The sequence below is a fragment of the Anser brachyrhynchus genome (assembly GCF_964034855.1).
Source record: "Anser brachyrhynchus genome assembly, chromosome: 2".
Lineage (NCBI taxonomy): Eukaryota > Metazoa > Chordata > Aves > Anseriformes > Anatidae > Anser > Anser brachyrhynchus.
Window position 1 is genome coordinate 47,334,239 of NC_137695.1, and position 21,246 is coordinate 47,355,484.

At 39.5% G+C, this 21,246-nt stretch overlaps 2 protein-coding genes across 2 annotated transcripts in view; one reads left to right on the plus strand and one right to left on the minus strand.

Annotated features, from left to right (window-relative positions):
- KIF15 (kinesin family member 15) overlaps nt 1-6,644 on the minus strand; it is a 36,102-nt gene extending 29,458 nt beyond the window's left edge. Inside the window, exons 1-4 of the mRNA XM_080578590.1 lie at nt 6,499-6,644; nt 3,914-3,953; nt 2,395-2,578; nt 846-922 (exon numbers count right to left, since the gene is read on the minus strand). Of these exons, the coding sequence (XP_080434716.1) occupies nt 846-922; nt 2,395-2,578; nt 3,914-3,953; nt 6,499-6,517 (320 nt within the window). The 5' untranslated portion in view covers nt 6,518-6,644. The remainder of the gene's footprint in view (nt 1-845; nt 923-2,394; nt 2,579-3,913; nt 3,954-6,498) is intronic.
- Nucleotides 6,645-6,712: 68 nt separating this feature from the next.
- On the plus strand, nt 6,713-16,692 carry KIAA1143. The gene is made up of 3 exons (XM_080578591.1): nt 6,713-6,871; nt 7,489-7,648; nt 13,472-16,692. Exons 1-3 carry the CDS (start codon nt 6,764-6,766, stop codon nt 13,681-13,683), a joined length of 480 nt encoding a protein of 159 aa, XP_080434717.1. The 5' UTR covers nt 6,713-6,763; the 3' UTR covers nt 13,684-16,692.
- The last annotated feature ends 4,554 nt before the right edge of the window (nt 16,693-21,246 follow it).

The window sequence follows — 21,246 nt, forward strand, 5'->3', positions numbered from 1 at the left end:
AAGGGAAATAATGGAAATCAACATTAAAATAAAAGCTTTCTAGTATATACATTAAACTAATTTTTAGCTCAATCTTCTGGGTTTTATGTCACTTGGTAACACACACAAATCAAAAATCAGAAAGAGCCATTTAAGTTGAATATGTCCTCTTATTATCCATAGCTATTAATCACGCTAGAGAAGTTTCAGGGCAATTTCACTTCATTTTTCTATATTTATAAATTGGAACAAAATAGACTTCAGTTTTGGAAATGCTGTTCTAGGCTAAAAGAACAGTAAAGTTTTCATTAGATCAGTCATTCAAGTTAGCATTTTTGATCAAAGTGCTTACTCAGTTTTCGAAGTGAGAATTTTGGGAGTTAGTATGATGATATTCATGCTACTGGTCATGGATATACTTCTACCATGAAAACACTTTGAAAGTTAAATCTATCATTTATGAGTTCTCCCGTAGGCAGCTAAGACTAACTAAAGAAATGAGCTGGCCAAATATCAAGTCAGAGCAATTTTCATTCATTTTTATTATGGACATACTGAAAACAACCACCATTCTCTTTAACACCACAATAAAACTTCTGGTTTTAAGACAAAAAATAATGATGCCAAAATGAGTTTACAATTGACATTATTGGTCTTCAGTATTAGAAGCATAACACCTACAAATAGATTCCTTAAAGTACTCTTCAATATTGCATGAATATTCCCTATGTTGTTCTACACTTAAGCAAGCACTTTCAAAGCTTACTGCAACATTAAGCAGACTTGGGAACTTAAAACCACAATTATTCATTAAAAAAGGCTCCTCAAATATTGTAACTGGTATGAAATACCATTAAATTACTTACTATGCAAAGATGGTCCCATTGTAACCATTCATACAAGATTCAACAATATTTTTGGCCACACTTGAGAACACAGACTCCTGGGAACAAGGGAAAGAAAAGGCAATTGGCACCTGTGGTTTAAATCTCTCTTCTATCACTGTTTTCTATGCCATAACTTCACGATGTATAATAATTGCATTCTTTAAAGTCAGACAAGTATCATGACCTTGGAGTTCTCTCACAGCAAAACAATGTATCAGAAGTCTTTGTGACATAAAAACACTCCCTCTGCAAGTGATTTTGTTCCTTGTTGGGAACTGAAAGAAAAATAGTAAAACTCACCATAACATGGTTTCAGTTGTATTTATATATAAATGTAAAGTATTAATAAATAATAATAATAATAACAACAACAACAATAATAATAAAAGTGATCAAAACTAGTTGACTTTTCACATTTACCACTGTGTGATGGTGTATTCAGCAAATCTGCACAACTGCTGTCCTCTATATATTTTCACGCATTTCTCTTAGACCTGGAAGAAAAGCCTACCTACAAATGATAGCCTATAGCGTTTTGTTTTCTTTTAGATATTTTGTATATATTGCAGGTTCTTATTATGGCATTTATTAAGAACTTTACAACTTCTTTGCAGACTTCTGCATGAAGATGGATGACTGGATGTGATCCTGAGCACAGTTCATTTCTCCATGTAAAAGACAGATGACACTTGAAAGATGACACTGTCCTTTTATTAGAATAAATTTTAAATCGGTACTGTTAAAAAGACCTCGTTCTTACTCCTTACAAGTGACCAATGCTTTATGGAATTATGGAACCCATCACAATTTATAAGGATATTACAGAAACCACTCAGTGTTCAAACTGATTTTAAAATGCTTGTTGAGATGGATTACTTTCAGGTTTCCCCATTAAGATTACACTGTAGGAAGGAAAGACTTCCTTAAGAGTATGGAAATTGAAGCATGGTGCTTTGGATATTAAATGGGAGTGAAGTCTTAGATGAATGAAAATTATGTTCAGAATTTCAAAACCACAATATTTTAAGGTATAAACTGGAAGATTTTCCTGATGATGTTACCTTTTCCAAGGTCCTAAGAGTATTAGGACCAAGTAGTGAAAATCTCTGAACAATGCATCTGTTTAAATACAGATGTATAAGAAGGAAATATAACTAATGGAATATAATGCCATGAATTCCTAACATACAAATCCCATCTTTAACATCAGCTACTGACTGTCTGCTATTTTTGTGTGGATAGCTCAACAGGTGGTTATTTTCTGTCTATGCCTTTACTGTAACATTTACTAATAGAAGCTTTAATTTTAATGCAAACTTTGATTAAATAAATTAACGGTGTTAAAAACACATGAAAACTATTAGAGCAGAATTTAGTGCAACATTTCTAAACAATAACTACATATACCAGTCTGAACATAAAAAAAAATAAGACCTAAAGAATTACAGATTTAGAAAGGTTTAGTGTAGCAGTTGCCAAAATCTGGGCAAAAACTGTACTTCTGTTATGAAATTATGTAAGTTATTACCTGTGTTGTTTCCATATTTGCAACATAATCAAAAGTGAAGATCTTCGGCTCAGGCTTTGAATGCAGACGGATGGTGTTTAATGAAAGAACAGATAAACACAAGCCTTGATCTCCATCAGTTAACGCAGTTCCCTCTGAAGGAGGACGTACCCTTACATAAACTTTGATAGCATCACCTTCAACACTAAACAGATATTTATGCATTAGATTACTTCGAAATAGCTGATCTATCAGCTGCTTGATAAAATTAAATCACAAAAAAATCAGATTAAGCTACTGAAGTCATAAAAAGGTATCTCCTGAAATTATAATGAATTAATGTGTACAGGCAGAAGTAGTCACAGATTTATTAAAGGTTCCAACGTTGCGGATTAAAAAATAAAGAACAAGAAGTTAGTGGAATTTGTTACTGCTGTATGTAAATTCACCCTGTGAATTCAGCTCTAAGAGAGCACATTTCGCAATGAAATATACACACACTCACAGCCATAAAGAAACCACTGTTGTTATAGTAGGGGGTTCAGTAATTTCTAAGACCATGGGCTTCAGGCATCCTCCTTACTACTCAAAGTTAGAAAAAACTTAACAAATAGAACAGATGATGCTATATTACAACAGGAAATCTTTTAGCATTTTCTTTGCTAATGGGAGGGGAAAACAACATGTTTGAAATCCCGTTTGTTATGGGAGGGGAAAGAACAATCAATTTTTGATCCTTATTTCATCACATCTGTTGGCAGATGCACCAGTAGATATAACTTGAATAAGCAACTGTGCATGACTTATATTAAAGCTTGAAGGAGTTCTGGCATAAATAACCAATAATAACGTTTATACTAATATAATAATTAAAGAATTAAATTCTTACATTAAATGACAGCAAACTTGGATATCCTTTACTTGATTCTTTCACAAAAGGATGTTATAGCAACATGGTGTTATAACTGGCATTTATTTTTACTTTTGAAAATACGAAAGAAAGGAACAGAATAATTTTAAAAGTGGACTTCATGACAGAAATGTGGAGTGGGAGAACAGCGGAGGAAAAGCTACAAAAAAAAAAACACAACAGGAAGCAATTGAGAAAGGGAAAACCTGACATTGGATCATTGGATTTGAGACATCCCACTAAATTGCCAAATATTTTGTCAGTATATAATATTTTGAGTTTTGGCAAAAACTGTGTGTATCTGGAGGAGAGCTTTTTTTTCCCCCCCTTTTAGCTGAGGATTTCTTCAAGGAAGTTTAACATCTCTTCAAAGATATTCTAGAGTCAGCTGAAGAGTTAGCAGACAAATGAGAATTCACTGCATGGCAACATTCCAAAAAGGAATCTGATGCCTCAGAACAACAATTTTATTGAGAACATTTTTTAAAACCTGAAAGGAAGTTTAGAGAGGTAGGCAACAATCTTGTGCATGAAAACATTACAAAATTACTTTCCAATGTTATACTATGTTTTGTCTGCACTTTTTCTACAACATCATTATTCAAATACGTGAACTGGCCAATACTTTACCTAGGTGAGTTCGGCAAAGGCAATGCAGAGTCACGTAAATCTATAAAACAAAAAGTGAAAAAAAATACAAAAATTAAACAAGATACAATTATTGCATAAAAATCATTTAAATAGGAAATACTGTAAGCAATACTGAGGGAGATAAAAAGAAAGCCTTAGAAACGTCTTTCTCATACATGATCAGAACTGTATGAGAATATTTAGTAACAATCGTCCTTTGTCAGAAAGTTTGCTGTTTCTTGCAAAGGTAGAGAAAGCTCCAGTCCTGCAACGTGAGCATTTGCACGCTTTCATCATGGATGACTTCCATCCCAGGGTCCTGAGGGAACAGGCTGATGTAGTCACCAAGCCTCTTTCCACCATATTTGAAAAGTCCTGGCAGTCAGCTGAAGTCTCTGGTGACTGGAAAAAGGAAACATCACTGCCATTTTTAAAAAGGGTTGAAAGGAGGACCCAGGGAACTGCAGAGCAGTGAGCCTCACCTCTGCGCCTGGGAAGATCATGGAATGAATCCTCCTGGAGGCAATGTTAAGGCACATGCAGGACAAGGAGGTGATCCGAGACAGCCAGCATGGCTTCACCAAGGATGAATCGTGCCTGACCAATCTGGTGGCCTTCTACGATGGAGTGACCGCATCAGTTGACAAGGGAAGACTAACTGATGTCATCTACCTGGACTTCCGTAAGACCTTTGACAATAACCCACATGACATCCTAATCTCTAAATTTGAGAGAGTGGATTTGAAGGGTGGACGATTCAGTCGATAAGGAACTGGCTCAATGGCTGCAAACCCAGAGGTGGTGGTCAATGGCTCTATGTCCAGGTGGAGACTGGTGAAGAGTGCTGTCCCTCAGGGGTCTGTTTTGGGACCGGTGCTTTTCAGTATCTTCATCAATGACAGATGATGGGATTGACTACACCCTCAGCAAGTTTGCAGATGACACCAAGCTGAGTGGTACAGTTGACACCAAAGAAAGAGATGCCATCCAAAGCAACCTGGTCAGGCTGGAGAAGTGTGCCCACGTGAACCTAATGATGTTCAACAAGTCCAAGTGCAAGGTGCTGCACCTGGGTCAAGGCAATCCCAGACATGAAGACAGACTGGGAGAAGAACTCATTGAGAACAGCCCTGCAGAGAAGGACTTGAGGGCTCTGGCGGACAAAAAGCTCGACATGAGCCAGCAGTGCGCACTTGCAGCCCAGAAGGCCAACTGCATCCTGGGCTGCATCAACAGACGGGTGGGCAGCAGGGCAAGGAAGGGGATTGTGGCCCTCTACTCTGCCCTCATGAGGCCCCACCTGGAGTGCTGCATCCAGGTTTGGGGCCCCCAGCACAAGAAGGATGTGGGGATGTTAGAGTGGGTCCAGAGGAAGGCCTGGAGCACAGGGCTGGAGCACCTCTCCTATGAGGAAAGGCTGAGAGAGCCGGGGAGGTTCAACCTGGAGAAGAGAAGGCTCCAGGGAGCCCTCATTGAGGCCTTTCAGTATTTAAAGGGGGCTTATACAAAAGACAGAAAAGGACTCTTTACTCGGGTAGATAACGACAGGACAAGGGGGAATGATCTTAAACTAAAACAAGATAGGTTTAGCCTAGACGTTAGGAGGAGTTCTTCACTGTAAGGGTGGCAAGGCCCTGGCACAGGCTGCCCAGAGAAGCTGTAGATGCCCCATCCCTGGAGGTGTTCAAGGCCAGGCTCAAGGGGGCCTTGGCCAACCTGATCTAGTGGGTGGCATCCCTGCCCACGGCAGGGGGGTTGGAAACGGGTGATCTTTAACGTCCCTACCAACCCGAGCTCCTCTACGATTCTATATAAGCAGCTTATTGGACAGCTCCGCATTTCGAGATGACACCCTATGGCTACAAAGACTTCCTTTTTACCTAAGGGGGAATCTGATGTGAAATTACTTCCCATAGGTTAATCAGACAAACTATTAATAAGTAACATGATCAAACATAAAAGAATAAGTAAAATAACAAAGATGATTTACCAAAATATTCCAATAACAAAAGACCTTGTAAGGTTTCTAAAAGTACACAGGTTTTATTGTAGGAGGATTGCTTTAAAGTGGACTAGTAAAGAGAGGCAAAGGCGCCAGGCTCCTTGTTATGATTCATACAACTTAAATATCCTGCTGCCGCTACGCAAACCTACCAGCTTCGGTTCACACAATAACATTTGAGAGACGTGCTTAATCCTAATACATTTGAAGAGTGAACCATTAAGCATGAAAACGAGCTAGCCAAAGAAAACCAGTGCGTTTTAAAACTGAAATTAGGCCGATGGATGCTCGCATGCCCTGCGCCCTGGAGAAGTCCCTGTCACCTAACCGTTTTTAGTTCCCGTTTTAAAGGGCGGCTTTCATGCGAACGCTGTACTTGTGAGGGACTACAGTCAGAGACATCGCCGCTAATCAAAAGCCGAAAACAGGGAAGACGCGCGGCCGAACGCGGGGCTGCTGTGGTGCTGCCCCTGGGCACCCGGGCATGCAGGTTACATTACACCCCGCGGCCAGGATCCCGCCCCGGCCCCTTGGGGAGCCCGGTGGGTGCCCGCCGCTCCCCCCTCGGCCCCGCCGCCCTCACCTCTGGTGCCGGGAGCCATGATCCGCGCCGGCCCCGCCGCCCGCCGCCAGCTCCGCAAAATGGCGGCGCGTTTGAATTTGGCGCTAAGGGCCGCTGGCGCCGCAAGCCCGCCCCCGCCGCGAAGCCGAGGAGGGCGCGGCCATTTCGTTCCCCTCCCCCCTCCCTCCTCCCGCTACTGGCTGCGGGGCCTCCGCTCCCCCGGCACGTGACGGGGAGAGAGGGCCCCGTGGGGAGGAGGAGGAACTGGGGGGGGGAGGCGGCCGCCATGAGCCGGAGGCCGCAGGTCTCCTACGTGCGGCCGGCCGAGCCCGCCTTCCTCAGCCGCTTCAAGCGGCGGGTCGGGCATCGGGAGGCGCCCACGGTGGACACCAAGGTAACGGCCCCGGTGTGCCCCGCTCGGGGCGATAATGCTTGCGACAACTTGGCTGGGAGCCTTGATAACAAAGCCACCATAACAAGGCGCTTTTCCCTTTGTGCGATTCTCAGTATAGCACGGAAGATTCAGATCAGACCTATGTATTTAAGGTTATCTTAACGTTGCATGGCAGATGTTACTTGTACAGTAAAGATGAAGAACAAAAGCAATGTGTTCGTTACCTTCCGAGATCAAACTGTTTTGGTCTTTAATTAGATGAGTACACACTGTGTTTTTTGTCTGTTTTCTGACGGGACTCCATGAGTTGGAGTGCTGTCTGAGCAGCTAGCAGTGGACCCAGCTGCAGTGAGTCACAAGAGTCCAAGTACAAGCAAATCTTAAAAAAATCTGGCTGTGCTTGCCCTATTGGCAGTGCGTACGGTGGGCTGCGGTAACAGGCTTTTGCCAAAGGATGTGACTGACACTAATTTTGTGTCATTCAAAGCGCATGAGAGAGCCTGGCACTGACAGCTGTGCCAAGTTACACTAACATTGCTGCAAAAGTGAGGCCTAAGAGTTATTAGCTCACTGTTGCACCTGTTGGTTGGAATTCCTTCTGTTTCTTTTCTCTGCAGAGAGAGCAGCTCCCGCTTGCAGATAGTGATTCTGAGAATGGCAGTGACAAGGAAGATGAGCAGCCTCAAGTGGTAACGCTGAAAAAAGGGGACTTGACTGCTGAAGAAGCAATGAAAATTAAAAAGCAAATCAAAGAGGCCTTAAAGTCAAGTGAACCAGGTGAATATCAAGCTATTAGTTTCCTGCTTTGTTTAACCAGAGAGAACCATAAAAGGGAGGTTGATGATATTTGGGCATTTTCTAACATTTAATACTACCTTTGATTGCTAATCCGAAGTAATAGAGAAGTAACTGAAGTAATATCCACGTTGTCTTGCTTTTTATACTGTTGGAGTTACGTTCTTGGTGGTGCATCATCCTACCTCTAAATACCACCTTACTTTTTTTGGGGTGGCAAGGGGGCACGGGGTTAGCCTGCTATGCAGTCTTTTTGACATCACCTGTGATAACTTCTGAACTCATTAATCAGTTGATTAACTTTGTTTGACAGTGGGGTGGATGTCTTACGGGTAATCTTTTGAGTTTGTGAAATAATGTTTGTGTAGAAGGAGGAAACTCGGGTTAGTGCTTTAATGGAGAGAATAGCTGGTTTGTAAGCTCAATCACCTGTTCAGTTAACTGACTGATCCACATTATTACTTGCTTGAAATCATCCCCAGTATGTGTTGTGACTTGCATGGCTAGTAGTTAGAGGGCATGGAAAACATAACCTAAGAATAGCGAGAAGATGAGTGAAGTGCAGCATTTCAGCTAAAATCTAAGGGTGCATCTCTTGATGGGAAGTGGATGATTCATTGTATTGTTCAGTCTTTTTTGAAAATAGATTTTTTTTTATAGATCTACATTCTTAATCAAGTGGAAAAACTCCTGCTAATTCTTTTATTGAAGTGTAATTGGTGTTGCAGTTTGTATAGCTGTCGCATGATTTCTTTTCAAAAGTGGGATCACCCTCCTAGCGTTGCTGGAAATTTCAAGTACTGGAAAGAAATGGCATTCTTTCTGAGCATTGGTTTCTTTTTCATGTAAGCAACTTGATTTTTGAACGATCACAGTGGGAGGAAAAATGATTTTGCAAGGCCAGGCAAAAAGAAGCAGTTGTCCATGAGAATCCGTTGAGGGCCATGCTGTGAAAAAGAAGTCCAAAGGCAGCCCATCTACTAAGTTGAGTACACAGTGTGAAAATGGAAGTGTGTTTGATTAGAGTAACTGAACTTCTCTGGTGGAAAAAGACATTCCTAAGACAAAAATGTATTTAGGGAGGATAGTAGCATTGAGTCCCTGTAGGGCACTAGGATCTCTGCTTATTAAACCTGCACTTGCTGAGTAACAACATGCATTTGGAGGAAAAAAATCTGCAATAGTGTAGCAGGACTGTTGAAATGCTATGCTCTGCGTAGTGCTGCCCTCTACTTCACATTACTGTGTTGCTGTTTGCTCATCTGCCTTTGCTGTTAATACCAGGTCTTGGCCTGCTTTTCTTTTTTGAGCTTATGGGAATTCACAGGGTAAATGTTTTTATAAGTGTGCACCTCTCCTGTATAGAGGACTGGTGTGAAATGTTCAGTGAAGTTGTAGGTGACTGCTACAGCTTGCTGAAGGTTTCTTTGAGCCTTTGTCCATCTTTGCCCTGTCAGTCTAGAGATTTAAATCTGGAGATTTGCTTTCTGATTTTCTAGTCAGAGGCAGGCATTTAGGCAGCTGGTTGCTTCCAGTTTAACAAAGGGAATTTAGAATAATGTTTTAGTTTCTTTTCTTTTTTGGGCACTTGTCACTTGTAAAAATGGGAAGTATAATGAACACTTGTTGCATGATTTGATTAAATTTCTCATTTATTTTATTTTATCTCAAGGGTTGAAGTGTTGAAATTCAATTATTTAACATATTCTTGACCATAATATATAGCCCCAAATTGGATTATCAGTGAAATTATGTGAAGACTGAACAGGTAGAAGGGAAGCAAATTTCAGAACTAATAATCTTTCTTTCCACCATGTTGACATCAATGTCAAAGCACTTTGGTATGTAGTAAGTAATGTATTGCTTGCTGACCATCTGTTATGAATAGAAATTGTTAATCTTTCAAAAAAATTGCAAGTACTCTGTTTTGAGGTTCTGCCCTCTCCTCTTTTATGTCTCTGTAGGGGTTGTCTTCATTTGGAGGTCCTTGTCTTCAGGCTTTGGCGTGGGATATTATTCTAGGATTTTAGTTTCTCATTTATATCCTTTCTGCTTCATTTTGTTCTATAGCCAGTTTGACATGGGTTCACTTTTTTATCTCAGGCACCAGCAGTTCCTGTGACTTGTGTTTTCTTTAACAGATGAGCGACACTTTTGCATTAATTTGGAGGAAAAAAAAAAGTTGATTAATGTCCTAGCTGCACTTAGCTGCCTCCTGAGGCAGAACAGAATTTATTGGCTTTTGCAAGTATAGTCGTAAAGAACTTTTTTAGTTAACCTTTCCTATATGAGAAAAAAGTCCTTCCAGATTTGAATTTTTTTATCCATAGAGGACTGACTTAGATGCTTTTTAGCCTCTAAGTCATCTGTTTAACAACAGTCATTTTGTTTAATACTTTTATACAGTATTTTATAAATGGTTACTGTCAGTTCAGAGATAAATAAAAATGGTCTTATGAGAAATTAAGTTTGCACAAAAGAAAAGATGGTAATTACTGCAAGACGCTTTCTCCCAGCATTCATTATAGTCTCCAAAATTGATTTTTCTGCTGCTTTTCTAGTTCATCTGGCCTCTGAGGCACCCTGCAGATGACCAAATTTGGTGGAAGGTGTCCTTACTCATTCAAACTCTTGTAATATTATTTTGCATTCTATATGGTGGGGCGGGGGAGGAGAAAGGAGAGGAGAGGCAAGAAGACAGCCCTTGCTGTCTTGGGTATCAGAGCTCTTTCCTTAGCTTACACAGCTGTTATATCACATTTAGAATTCATGCTGTCCTTCATTGTGTGAGCAGTAGGAATCTAAATCAGAGTTGATTTTACAGCGTTTAAATAACAAAAACATTCCCAAAGATGGTTTTATTTCAGCATGTCCTCATTAAATATATGAGACAGCATATCTGAGGAAGATTGGTCTTTTTATCCTCGTGATACCAGTGTGTGTGCAATTCCTGTAGTAAAAGTTTCCAAAGGCGTGCGTAGAGATGGGTAGCCAGAAAGCACTAGAGCATCTGAACCTGCTGACCTGAACTTCTAATCTCAGAAACAACTAAGAAATTTACTAGATTACCATAAAATTTTTCCAACCTTTGTCATTGAATAGACATGTATCTTCAAGTACTGTTTGTGCAGCTCCTCCTGTCCTTCCTGCTAATTCAGTGGCATTTGTTTCCTCTTGCGGCCTAATTAACTCATGCAGACAGAACTGACTGCTGAAAAGTTGTGGTGCTAACCATGCAAATGACTACTAAATCAAAAATAAAGAGAAGAATAGTGCTTCTTTTTCAGATACTCAGTTATGCTCTCCTTGTAAGGTATAAATTGTAATTGAGAGGAAAAAGTTTTCTGAATTTGTGGCTTCATAAATTGATGTCACCGATGAAGTGAGTTTTCAGCTCCGTGTCTGAATATGCCCTTCATAGCCAGCCAGCATAAAGGTTTGTGATACATGTAAAAGCATCAATGACTAAAAACAGTCACAAGCTGAACTACTAGTGATTTTTTTGTCCCTTTTCTTAAGATAAATGGATTTTATTATTTCTTCTCTAGTGGTTTTACACTGGTTGTCTTTTACTTCAGGTGTTTCAGCCTGTTTATCAGAAATCCTGCTTTCTGTAATTTGTAACATTGATACTCCTTTTCCATGGAGTCGTTTATCAGGGCTCTGTTTTAAAAAACTGCCAACACTGGAGATTGCTTCTTCAATGTCTTCTTTGCATTGCTTAACACATTTCTGTTTCTGGAGGTCATCAATATAAACAGAAAAGAAACCTGGTGTGTAACAGCCTGGTAAAATTAGAATGGATAAGGTGAAGTTTTTTACCAAATGGAAAAGAAGTCAACACAAATTTCTTGAGCTGCTACCTCAAATTCTTTTAAAAAGCATAGTCTGTTCTCCCTCTTCCTGCAATTTGCTTAGGTAAGGCTGAACCTGCTGTGTTTCGTCACCTGATTGATTCTTTGTCAAGCACTGCTGATGCATCATAGCTCTCTGGAATTGTCCTGGGCTTCCTGCTGAAAGGATTGTCCTTGAGCATATAATGAAATTTGGACAGTGTTTTACCAGGCCAAGAGCTAAAGTCTTTTCCTTTGATGCAAAATGATCTACAAGTAGTATTGAGGTGACAGAGCTAAGGCAGTTGCAGTTTTGGTAGTTTCCGAGCTTTGTTCTAATTATGCATTTTGTTTATTAAGAGTTTGAATTCATATCACAAAGATACCTGTCAGTTTCTGCATCTGTCAGACAAGATGAAATATCAGTGCAGTTCACAGCATGGGTATTGGGAGAATTGGGAGTGAAATTGAAATTTTACTTCAATTTCCTTCCAGTACCTAGAGGAGGTCTACAAGAAAGCAGGAGGGGGACTCTTTGTCAGGGAGTGTAGTGAAAGGACAAGGAGTAATGGTTTTAATCTAAAAAAATGGTAAGTTTAGATTAGATATTCAGAGGAAATTACATTTAGGGCAGTGAGGCACTGGCACAGGCTGCCCAGAGAAGCTGTGGATGCCCCATCCCTGGAGGTGTTCAAGGCCAGGCTGGATGGGGCTTTGGGCAACCTGGTCCGGTGGGAGGTGTCCCTGCCCATGGCAGGGGGTTGGAACTGGGTGGTCTTTAAGGTCCCTTCCAACCCAAACCATTCTGTGATACTATGATTTCTCCATGAAGTACAAGTACATAGTTCAGATGGAACTTTCCGTGTTTCAGTTTGAACCAGTTGCTTCTTGTCCTATTTCTGGGAGCCACCAAAAAGTCTGGCCCCATTGACTTGTCAGGCTCCCTTAAGATATTTATATACATTGATAAGATCCCCCAAGTAGTGTTCTCTCACAAACTATTGAAGCGTACATCATGTAGAGGTCATGGACAGAATTGGTGCTCAGTTTTTTAAGCTAGGTTTCTTCTTAAAAAGGGTGCAAAACATAAGGAATTCTAAGTGAATTTCTCTAATAAAGTTGATGTCTTCATTTGTACCACACAACTCTTCAATCCAGCAGATCTAATAGTTGTGTTTGGAGCATGCACTGGAGGGTGTTTCAACCAATGCTGTGTATGGCAGCCCTGAAATGTGAGTCTTCTGCCACCATGCTTATGCACTGAGGAAGGAATTTGTACTAAAGATATTTATTGTTTTTTAATTAAATAACACACAATTTTGTCAAACGTGTATATTGTTATGCAATTTCTGTTGAAAAATGAATTTCACACAAGTACTTTAGGAGAAATGTATTGCACAAAACCTATGGTTCTTTAATATTCTGTCATGTATTTGGTTAAAAATTGAAAACTACTGTAGCATGGGCCTTTGTGTATGATTCATGATTTAAAATTTCACATTTTTTTTCCAGAAATATTGCTTTGATGCTTTTACTTGTGCAGTGGCTTTCCTCCTTTGCCTGGAAGTCCCAAGAGGGACTTTTAAAGAAATTATTTGCTCTAATACATGCAGAGAAGCAGAATTTGCAATTTCTTGACAAGGAATAGCATATTGGAGTAAAAGAAAAGCTTTGTCTTGTATATTGCCCTTCTGTTCTTTAAAGAGATACCATGATTTTGAAATAAGTTCATTTTTGTCATAGATTTTACAAACAGTGAAATGGAATTAAGAAGATCGTACAAAGTTGTCCTCTCCATTTTGATAAGTGGATGAGACTGGATTGTATGCCAAAACTTATATATGTGTTCATAATCGTTTTATCGCATCAGAGGTCTCACTGGTCTTGGGAAAAAGGAAAGACAATAGTGAAGTTCTGTATGTTTGTGTGAACATGTGAAGGTGAGTTCTGATTTTTTTCTGTTTGTTAATAGATGGTGAACCAGAACCCACTGATGGAAAAATTATGTTCAGGAAACCAACCAAACGTTCATCAGAGAAGCTTTTGGACTTCAATGTAAGTTCAAGTAAGAAGATCAAAGAGGGAAAGAAAACTGAGAGAGAAGCAACTACCTCTCAGAGTACAGCTAAGCAAGTTAAAAACAGCAGTCTTCTCTCATTTGATGATGAAGAAAATGATGATTAGGAGTTGTATGTATTCATATTTTAGTTATCCTTCCCAGCTATTTGAGTAAGAATGAGGGTTTTCATAGAAATTGGAGCATGGTATCCAAACTTCTCTTGCTTTGTTATGGTTCAACTAGAGAAACATAGTATACAACCAGCATGAGCAAAACTGAGCTCAGATGTTCCAGTTCAGATGGAACTATATGAGTAGTATCTCATGTCTTTATTTTTAAAAGAAAATTTAAACATATATATCAAAGCTATTTGTGACCACAAATGAGTAGCAAAATACAGGTGGACATATCCAGCTTAAATACATTTTCAATCAATTAATTTTAAAATGTCTTCCATTACTAAAATTGTATTTCCTCTCTATCTAACGGCCACAGTGGAGAGGTGTGTGTTTGTTTGTTTGTTTGTTTTTCTTAATTATTATAGGCTTAGCATTCAAAAGAGAGACTTTATTGCTGTGGAGCAGAGATTGACCTCTTTTGCTTCACACCTTAACAAAAGCTTGCACTAAATTTTGCATGTATGGTTTGGCAGATTAGCTCTTTGTAAGCTCTCTTGCAGTAAGTGAGCCTGCATTTGCTAAAATTACATAGTCTTAATGCTGTCTTCAGTGAATACAGTTCAAGAAGCACCAAACTAGTTTGGATTGATTGTGCTAGTAAGATATAAAAATTCTGATTGTATCAATTAATGCAAAGGAACGATTTTTAAACCCTTTAAGACTGTACACTTTGGTTGTCACACTGATGTATTAAGATGGGATTGTTTTTTTTTTGGAAGTGCATTTGTTCTAGTTCGCTACATATGTGTTTGTAATTATTTAGGATCTCAGTTTATTTTTTAAAATGTATTTCATTCTTAAACTGTAGAAAACTACCGATTTTATTTCAATAGGAAATTGTAAACAGAAGATTAAGTCAAGAAATACTATAGCTGTGATACAAAGTTTTAATTTTTTTTTGCAGTTGACCATGTACAGTACACTGATATTGACCATTTCTGTATTATTTATGTAACGGGGTGTGCAGAAATTCTAATAACACTGAGAGCTGATGGGACTGGGGAGAGCAAGGAGGTGGAAATGGAACTAGTGAGTCTGAAATGACTTGATAGTATTGTGTGTTCTTGCAATACTTAAGCACGACTGAGACTGCTGCAGAATTACAGGGTACGAGACAATGAAACCAGTTCTTGTGCTGTGTGACAGGTAATTTGAAATCATTTGGGCTGTAAAGCTTCGTTGAGGAGCAAATTTGAAGTAGCTGTGTGAAACAGCTGGTTTTAGTTTGTTAATCTGGTATTAAACAATAAATTATGATTTCTGTAAGTGGTCCAAAGGTATTTAAATGAAAAATTCAGTGCATAAAATGGGATTTTTGGAGTCACCTGATAATGAAGCCTATTTTGACAGCCACTTGTCTCCAAATATCACATCCTCTTACAGCATAAGATCAGATGCAAGCCTGCCTACGATTTCTAACTAATTGGGAGTGTGCCTGATTTTGAAAATGAATAGGTATATTGTCCTTTCAGAAAATTAAAACCAGGCCTATAAATGTATATTAACATGTGTGGCACTGGTCTGATATTAGAACTGCTACAGAGATGCAATTTGACAACCTGAGGATTTCCATGAGAACATTTTGCATTTGTAGGTACATAATTTGTCTGTATTCAGCATATGTAATAAAGAAAAATGTAGGATATACACAGTCAAAGGTTCCCAGGGATTAATCTTTCCATATTCTTTGTATGCCTAACATTTGTTTGATTCCATTTTAAAAAACTATATATACCCATGAAGAATAGTGTAGTGTTAAAGTATTCTGAAGGAATATTTGGTCACATTTAAATAACTGAGTATATACTTTGACTTTCTGAGACCAATCTGCAAGAATGAGTTAACCAGTGAATGCTTACCTAAACTTTTTCAGTTTTGTCCATCAGCACAAAACCATACTTGCTTACATTTTCCTTGCACAGCCTGAAAGTTCATCACTTTAGCTGCAAGGCAGCTCAGGAGACGTGGTTGTTAAGAGATAAATCCTTGCCATGGATCAGAGGGAATTCACACCTTCCTTAAAATCAGAGAGGGCCTCCCAAACGGGCAGCCTATTTGGCATATTTAAAATAAGAGCGAGTTCTTGTTCGAATCCTGCCAGCAATTGCATTTAAACAAAATTTACTATTCCTACTGAAAGACTTGTTAGATTGAAGTGCGGTAAAAAGAGAGGTACCTCAAAATTCTGGGTGCAGTGCTTTTGTTTAATCATGCTCCCTGCCCTGCAACTTCATGACAGATGTCTGGAATGCAAATACATTAATTGGGTTTGCTTGGAAATAACATAATGAAAGGTATGTTGTTCTTCAGGCAGCGCAGCAGGGGAAAGAAAGGTGGATACGGAAACCCACTTTCTTTCCTTTATTCCAGCTGTGATCTGTAGTGCTCTGACCAGGAGACCTTTGTATTCATTGTATTTCACTCCCAGTTCACCTAACAATAACTAATTGGATATATTTTATTAAGAGGTGTGAGTGATGCACAAAAGTGTTTTAGTCAAGTAGTCATGTGAAAATCAGTGTTCTTAATGCGACACACCAGGAAAATTACATACGCCATCAACACCCCATGAAACCTGTGACTAAAGAGAGCAATTACTTGTTCATTTAGGAAAGAAATGTGAAACTGTCTTAAGCAATCACCTGCCTTGAGCAATGGGCCATGGAAAAAATAATTGCAAGAACTTTCTAATAAAGGGGAAGCCAAAGTGAGTAAGTACATGAAATGTGGGGCTGTCCACTAGAATGGACAAACTTCCTGGCTTTTTCTTGCTTTTTTTCTTTTTCTCTCCTGTAGTGGGGAATGTATTTTCCCTCTTTCCCCCTGCCCCTCTCTGAATGAGAGTAGCTGAGGTTTGTTACCCTATACAGGAAACCTGTTCCGATATGGTCTGTTAACTAATATGGGAATGTTGTACAGTTTTTATTAATAAAATCTTTGAAATTTTCCAGCTCATTAGGACTCAAAAACATTTTTCGATGGTGTTATTTCTCACTATTAGCTAAAGAGTAAGTGGGAGGAAACCTGGTGAACTGTAGTAGTATAATAGCATGCTAGCAATGGATGCTTATGGTGGAGGCTACATCTCAACTTTCCAAGCACCTTATTTCAGAGCAGTGCACATGTCTGTGATCAAGGAAGGAAATCACTCTGTACTCAAAAGAAATAAGATCTTTAAACGATAGGAATCAAGGTGGATCCTCGAGAATGCCATGTTATTGAGAAAGGACTTAACAAAGTATGGGGCAGAGTGAGAAAGAAAATGCATGTATGGGCAGGTAACCCAGGAGTTCCTACCTTTGGTTATATCTCTAGCCTGTCTCGTAAAGTTATTTATTTTTTTCTCAAGTGAAAACAAGTTTGTTGGACGGCAAGAGTTCATTTCATTTGCCTAAATAGGAAGGGATGAGCCGGTAGTCTATCTGATAGCTTTTGTGTCCAGCACTTTTCCAGGAATTATCATTTGGAGGATCAAAGGCCGTGTTCTGCAGACACCGAGCACAAGAAACCTGTATTTAGCTGTTCTAATTACACATTTTTTACGTTTCATCACAGGACTTAATGTCTTTTTTTTAACAGTGCTCCAGTATATAATCCTGTTAGGAAGCTGCAGATTTATAATGAAGCAGGAAGTAACAATGTCATCGTTTCAGCTGATTGTTTCCCCTGTGCTGTAGTGTATTAACTAAGTAATGCTTCACTTGGCTGTGTAGAGCCAATTGCATTCTCAAGGACATCAGGCATGCCTGAAGATGAGTCATTACCTTTGGTACAGCACAAGAAGTATGATGTGCAGTCTCAGCAAGTGTTTGTCCATTGAAGTTGGTTAATAACCTATAGCCCTTTCCCATGGCAAGATGCCATAAATCAATCCTTTGTCTGTTTACCAGACAGAAAGCCTGGTCTATCAGCTGCCTCTTCAGTATCATCCCATTGTTCCCGTTCCTGCAATGCGGTGTTAACCTGCAAAGAGACTTTCCGTGTCATGGGCCTGCCCTTCTGCCCCACTTCCTTGAGACCGTTCCAGAGGCAGCAGTCACAGGGCCAGCCGTCACAGATGGAAGAAACGCTACCAGGTTTTACACGAGTGGCTGTAGCCTCCTGTGGACCTAAACATTTTCAGAACCTATACGCTCTCAGATCCGGCCCCTGAGAGGTAACAGAGACTGAATTTTACAGTGTTTTTCCCATCATCACCTCTTCTTTCTTTCTTTCCTTTCTTTCTTTCTCTTCCCTTGTTTCTTTCTTTCTTTCTTGGAGGTAAAGCAACAGCTGGCAAAAGCAGTTTTTCTTCTATCAGGAGATGTAAAGCGGCTTTGGTGCCATTCCAGTCCATATGGCAAAGCTTTCCTTTCCCTTGACTCCTGTGGCAGTCCTCAGTGCAATGCCTGTTTAGTTAAGGCCATGGGCAAGAGGAAGCTACCTTGAAACAGGCAGAAGTTATTAGAGTTATTGTTGTTAAGCCTCCATGGGGTAACAGTGATCACGGCACACTTTTAGTTTTGATATCATAAAAGAGTCGTTCCCTTAGGGACAACGTAGTAACAACGAACTTTAAAAGGGCAGATTATAAAACTATGAGGAAAATGGTTAACAGCAGGCTGAAGGGCAAAGAGAAATACTTAAAAAACATAGAGATATGCCTGGAGGCTATTTAAGAACATTGTATTAGAGGCACAGATGGTTTGTATACCTCTGAGCAAAAACACAGCATACGAAGAAGAATGAAACTCACAGGGTTACGTGGGAGAGAAGTGTGAGTATAGAAAGGTTGCAAATGCATCCCTTCAAAATGACAGCTTGACTGAGTGACAGACCAGGAAACATTATCTGGAGAGTGGAAAGGGCTGGAAAGTGACAGTGCTAAGAAGGAGCATCTAGCAGCTACTGACTGTGGATGCCGAGGTTGAAACACTGAAAAGAGCGATTCTAATAATGTACTACTAAGCGCTTGCTTTTGAAAACTGGGCTATTCCAGATGAGACTTCACCAGAAAAACAACGGTACTCTTAATCTCATTTAGAACAAAACAAAGTTGTTTGGTCAAGTCAAAGCAGTCTGCAGTTTAAATATGTGAGTACGCCAAGTTTAAGAGTAAGGAGCCCACCCAAACATAGTTTCTCTACAGTAGGACTTTTATTTTACCTTGCCTTAGATTCAGTGCCAAAAATGATGCCTTTAAATCTTTGCCAAAGAATGTAGAGATGAAAAGAATCAGATACTTCTAAAAAATCTAAGTTTAGTAAAAGCAAAAAGTCTACTTTTTTTTTTTTTAGAATTTTGTGTTGAGAAAAAGACTACTTGATAAGGATGTGATAAGATCTGCAGAGCTTTTTTACACCCGTGTGCAATTGGACATTTGCAGCATTTTGTTGTGTATCTTGAGAACAGGAACACACCGATTATAAATTAGAAGGGGAACATCTCAGGTATCTCATAGTTGTCCTTCACAAATCTGATGATGTATGCAAAAAGTGTCCTTGTGAAATCAGGGAAAGGTATTTTCTGGTTTAATAAAAAGGAAAGGCAAGCGAAGGCTACCACAGCTATTTTGGCAATAAAAACTTGATGCATGCAGTCTCGGTGGGACTAGAGCCCTGGCATCCAGGCTGTTTTATTCTGCCCTGTTAAATTGAAACAAACAATTCAGCTGCCTCAGTCTCCTCTTTTCTCCTCTGACACGCCAACTATCCCTAGAGAAGAGATTAAGCATTGTTCTGAGCAGTGCCACAGCAGTAGCAGCAGTTTTATAATTTAAGGACTGCATAAAATTTATGGAGCACTGAGCAGAGCTTAAATCAATTTTACGATTTTCATAAATTATTCCAGGCAGACTGTGTTTGTGTAGCAAGCCAATGATGTTTGAGGTGTTTATCCAATGAACAACAACATTCAGAATGGATTTTCAAAGGCACCTGTGGGAATTACGCATTCAAGTTTGATGGGAATTAGAGGACTCGTTCCTTTGAGCTAGTTGGTATTCCACTATTAATTTGTAATCATGCCAAATTATACACGTCTGTTGAAAATCAAAGTTAGAGGAAGGTGAAATTCAGAGGATTTTGTAAAGTTCACTGCTATTGTGATTGATGTGATAACTTACAACAGTGGCTGCTAACTTGTAGTTCTATTTCAAGTAAAATACTACTCTGGCACTTGAAGAGCTAGTCTTTTTCTTACTCCAGTGTCTTTTTTGTGTTGTTTAGGCCCTGTTGCTACAGGGAACGTTGTTCTCTGTCTGCTTGAGGCTGTACATGCAAATTGCTCCATGTACAGGGAGCTGCTACGAAGAAGGATCCACCTTTAGAGCAGAAAGAGAAAAAATAGCTGGTTCCTCATAGCACGTTTCAAGATTGCGTAAAATAAATCTAATTCCATATAGTATAGATTTGAGTAGGTATTCAACTTTCCTCCTGGACAACTAGCTAACTTGATCAAGGTAGTTTGAGATGAATAGGTTTAAATTCAAGAAAGTTAAGTTTTAACGGTCCAGGATGTTGACACTGAATTCCTATAGCCAACAACGTACATAAATGATGAGAGTGACTGACTCAGTGGCCATTCTGCAGGAAAGGATCTGTGACTACTGCGAATTAAAAACTGAACACAGGCCATGATGTGAGGAAAGCTGATGCAATTTAAGCTCTATAAATAACTTGTCATGGGGAAGAAAAGTGAAGCAATCCTACCCTGCTTATTCTTTGCTCCAGACCCTAGCTGGAGTAATGTGTCTACTTTAGTGCACTATACTTCAAAAAGGAAAGATGCAGGCCAATTGGAAAGTCCAGCAGAAAGTAACGGCATTGATCAGAAGTCTAGAAAACATGACTTGTGGGGATAGGTGAAAGAAATGGGTTTATAAATCTAGAGAAAGGAGATGCAGAGGAGGGAGTAAGAATGTGGTACCACTCTTGAGATATGTAAAATTTGCGGCAAAGAGGAAAGTAATAAATTGTTCTGTGTGTCCACTGGGAATAGAAAAAAAAGCTAATGGATTTAAATGGCAGCAAAGGAGATTTAAGGAAGACATTAGGACAGGCTTTCCAGCTGTAACTGTATTGAAGTACTGAAACAGATTGCCTGGGGAGGTTGTGGGATCTTCATTGCTAGACGTTTTTAAGAACAGGTTAGACAAACATCTGTCAGGAATGATTTGGGTATAATTGATCCTGCCTTAGGGCAGAGGGCTGGACTAGATGACCTCGCGAGGTCCCTTCCAGCCCTATTTTCTATGGTTCCCTCATTAGGAAGGCTGATACGATGTTCCTAGGACCTTATCATTCCTTTTAGAAGCAAAACCACACTATAGCAATGCCAAGAGTCAGATTTAAACTGACAGTATCTAGGGAAATTCAAAGCTTAAGGTTGATATTACATGGTTAATTATTAACATTTGCATGCATGAATCAAAACTTGACGTGTTCAAAAGCTAAATTCTTGGGAGGCTACACAACCGAGTCCTTTATGACCAGACCGTGGTCTTTCTAATAGCACGAGAAGCTGTTTCTT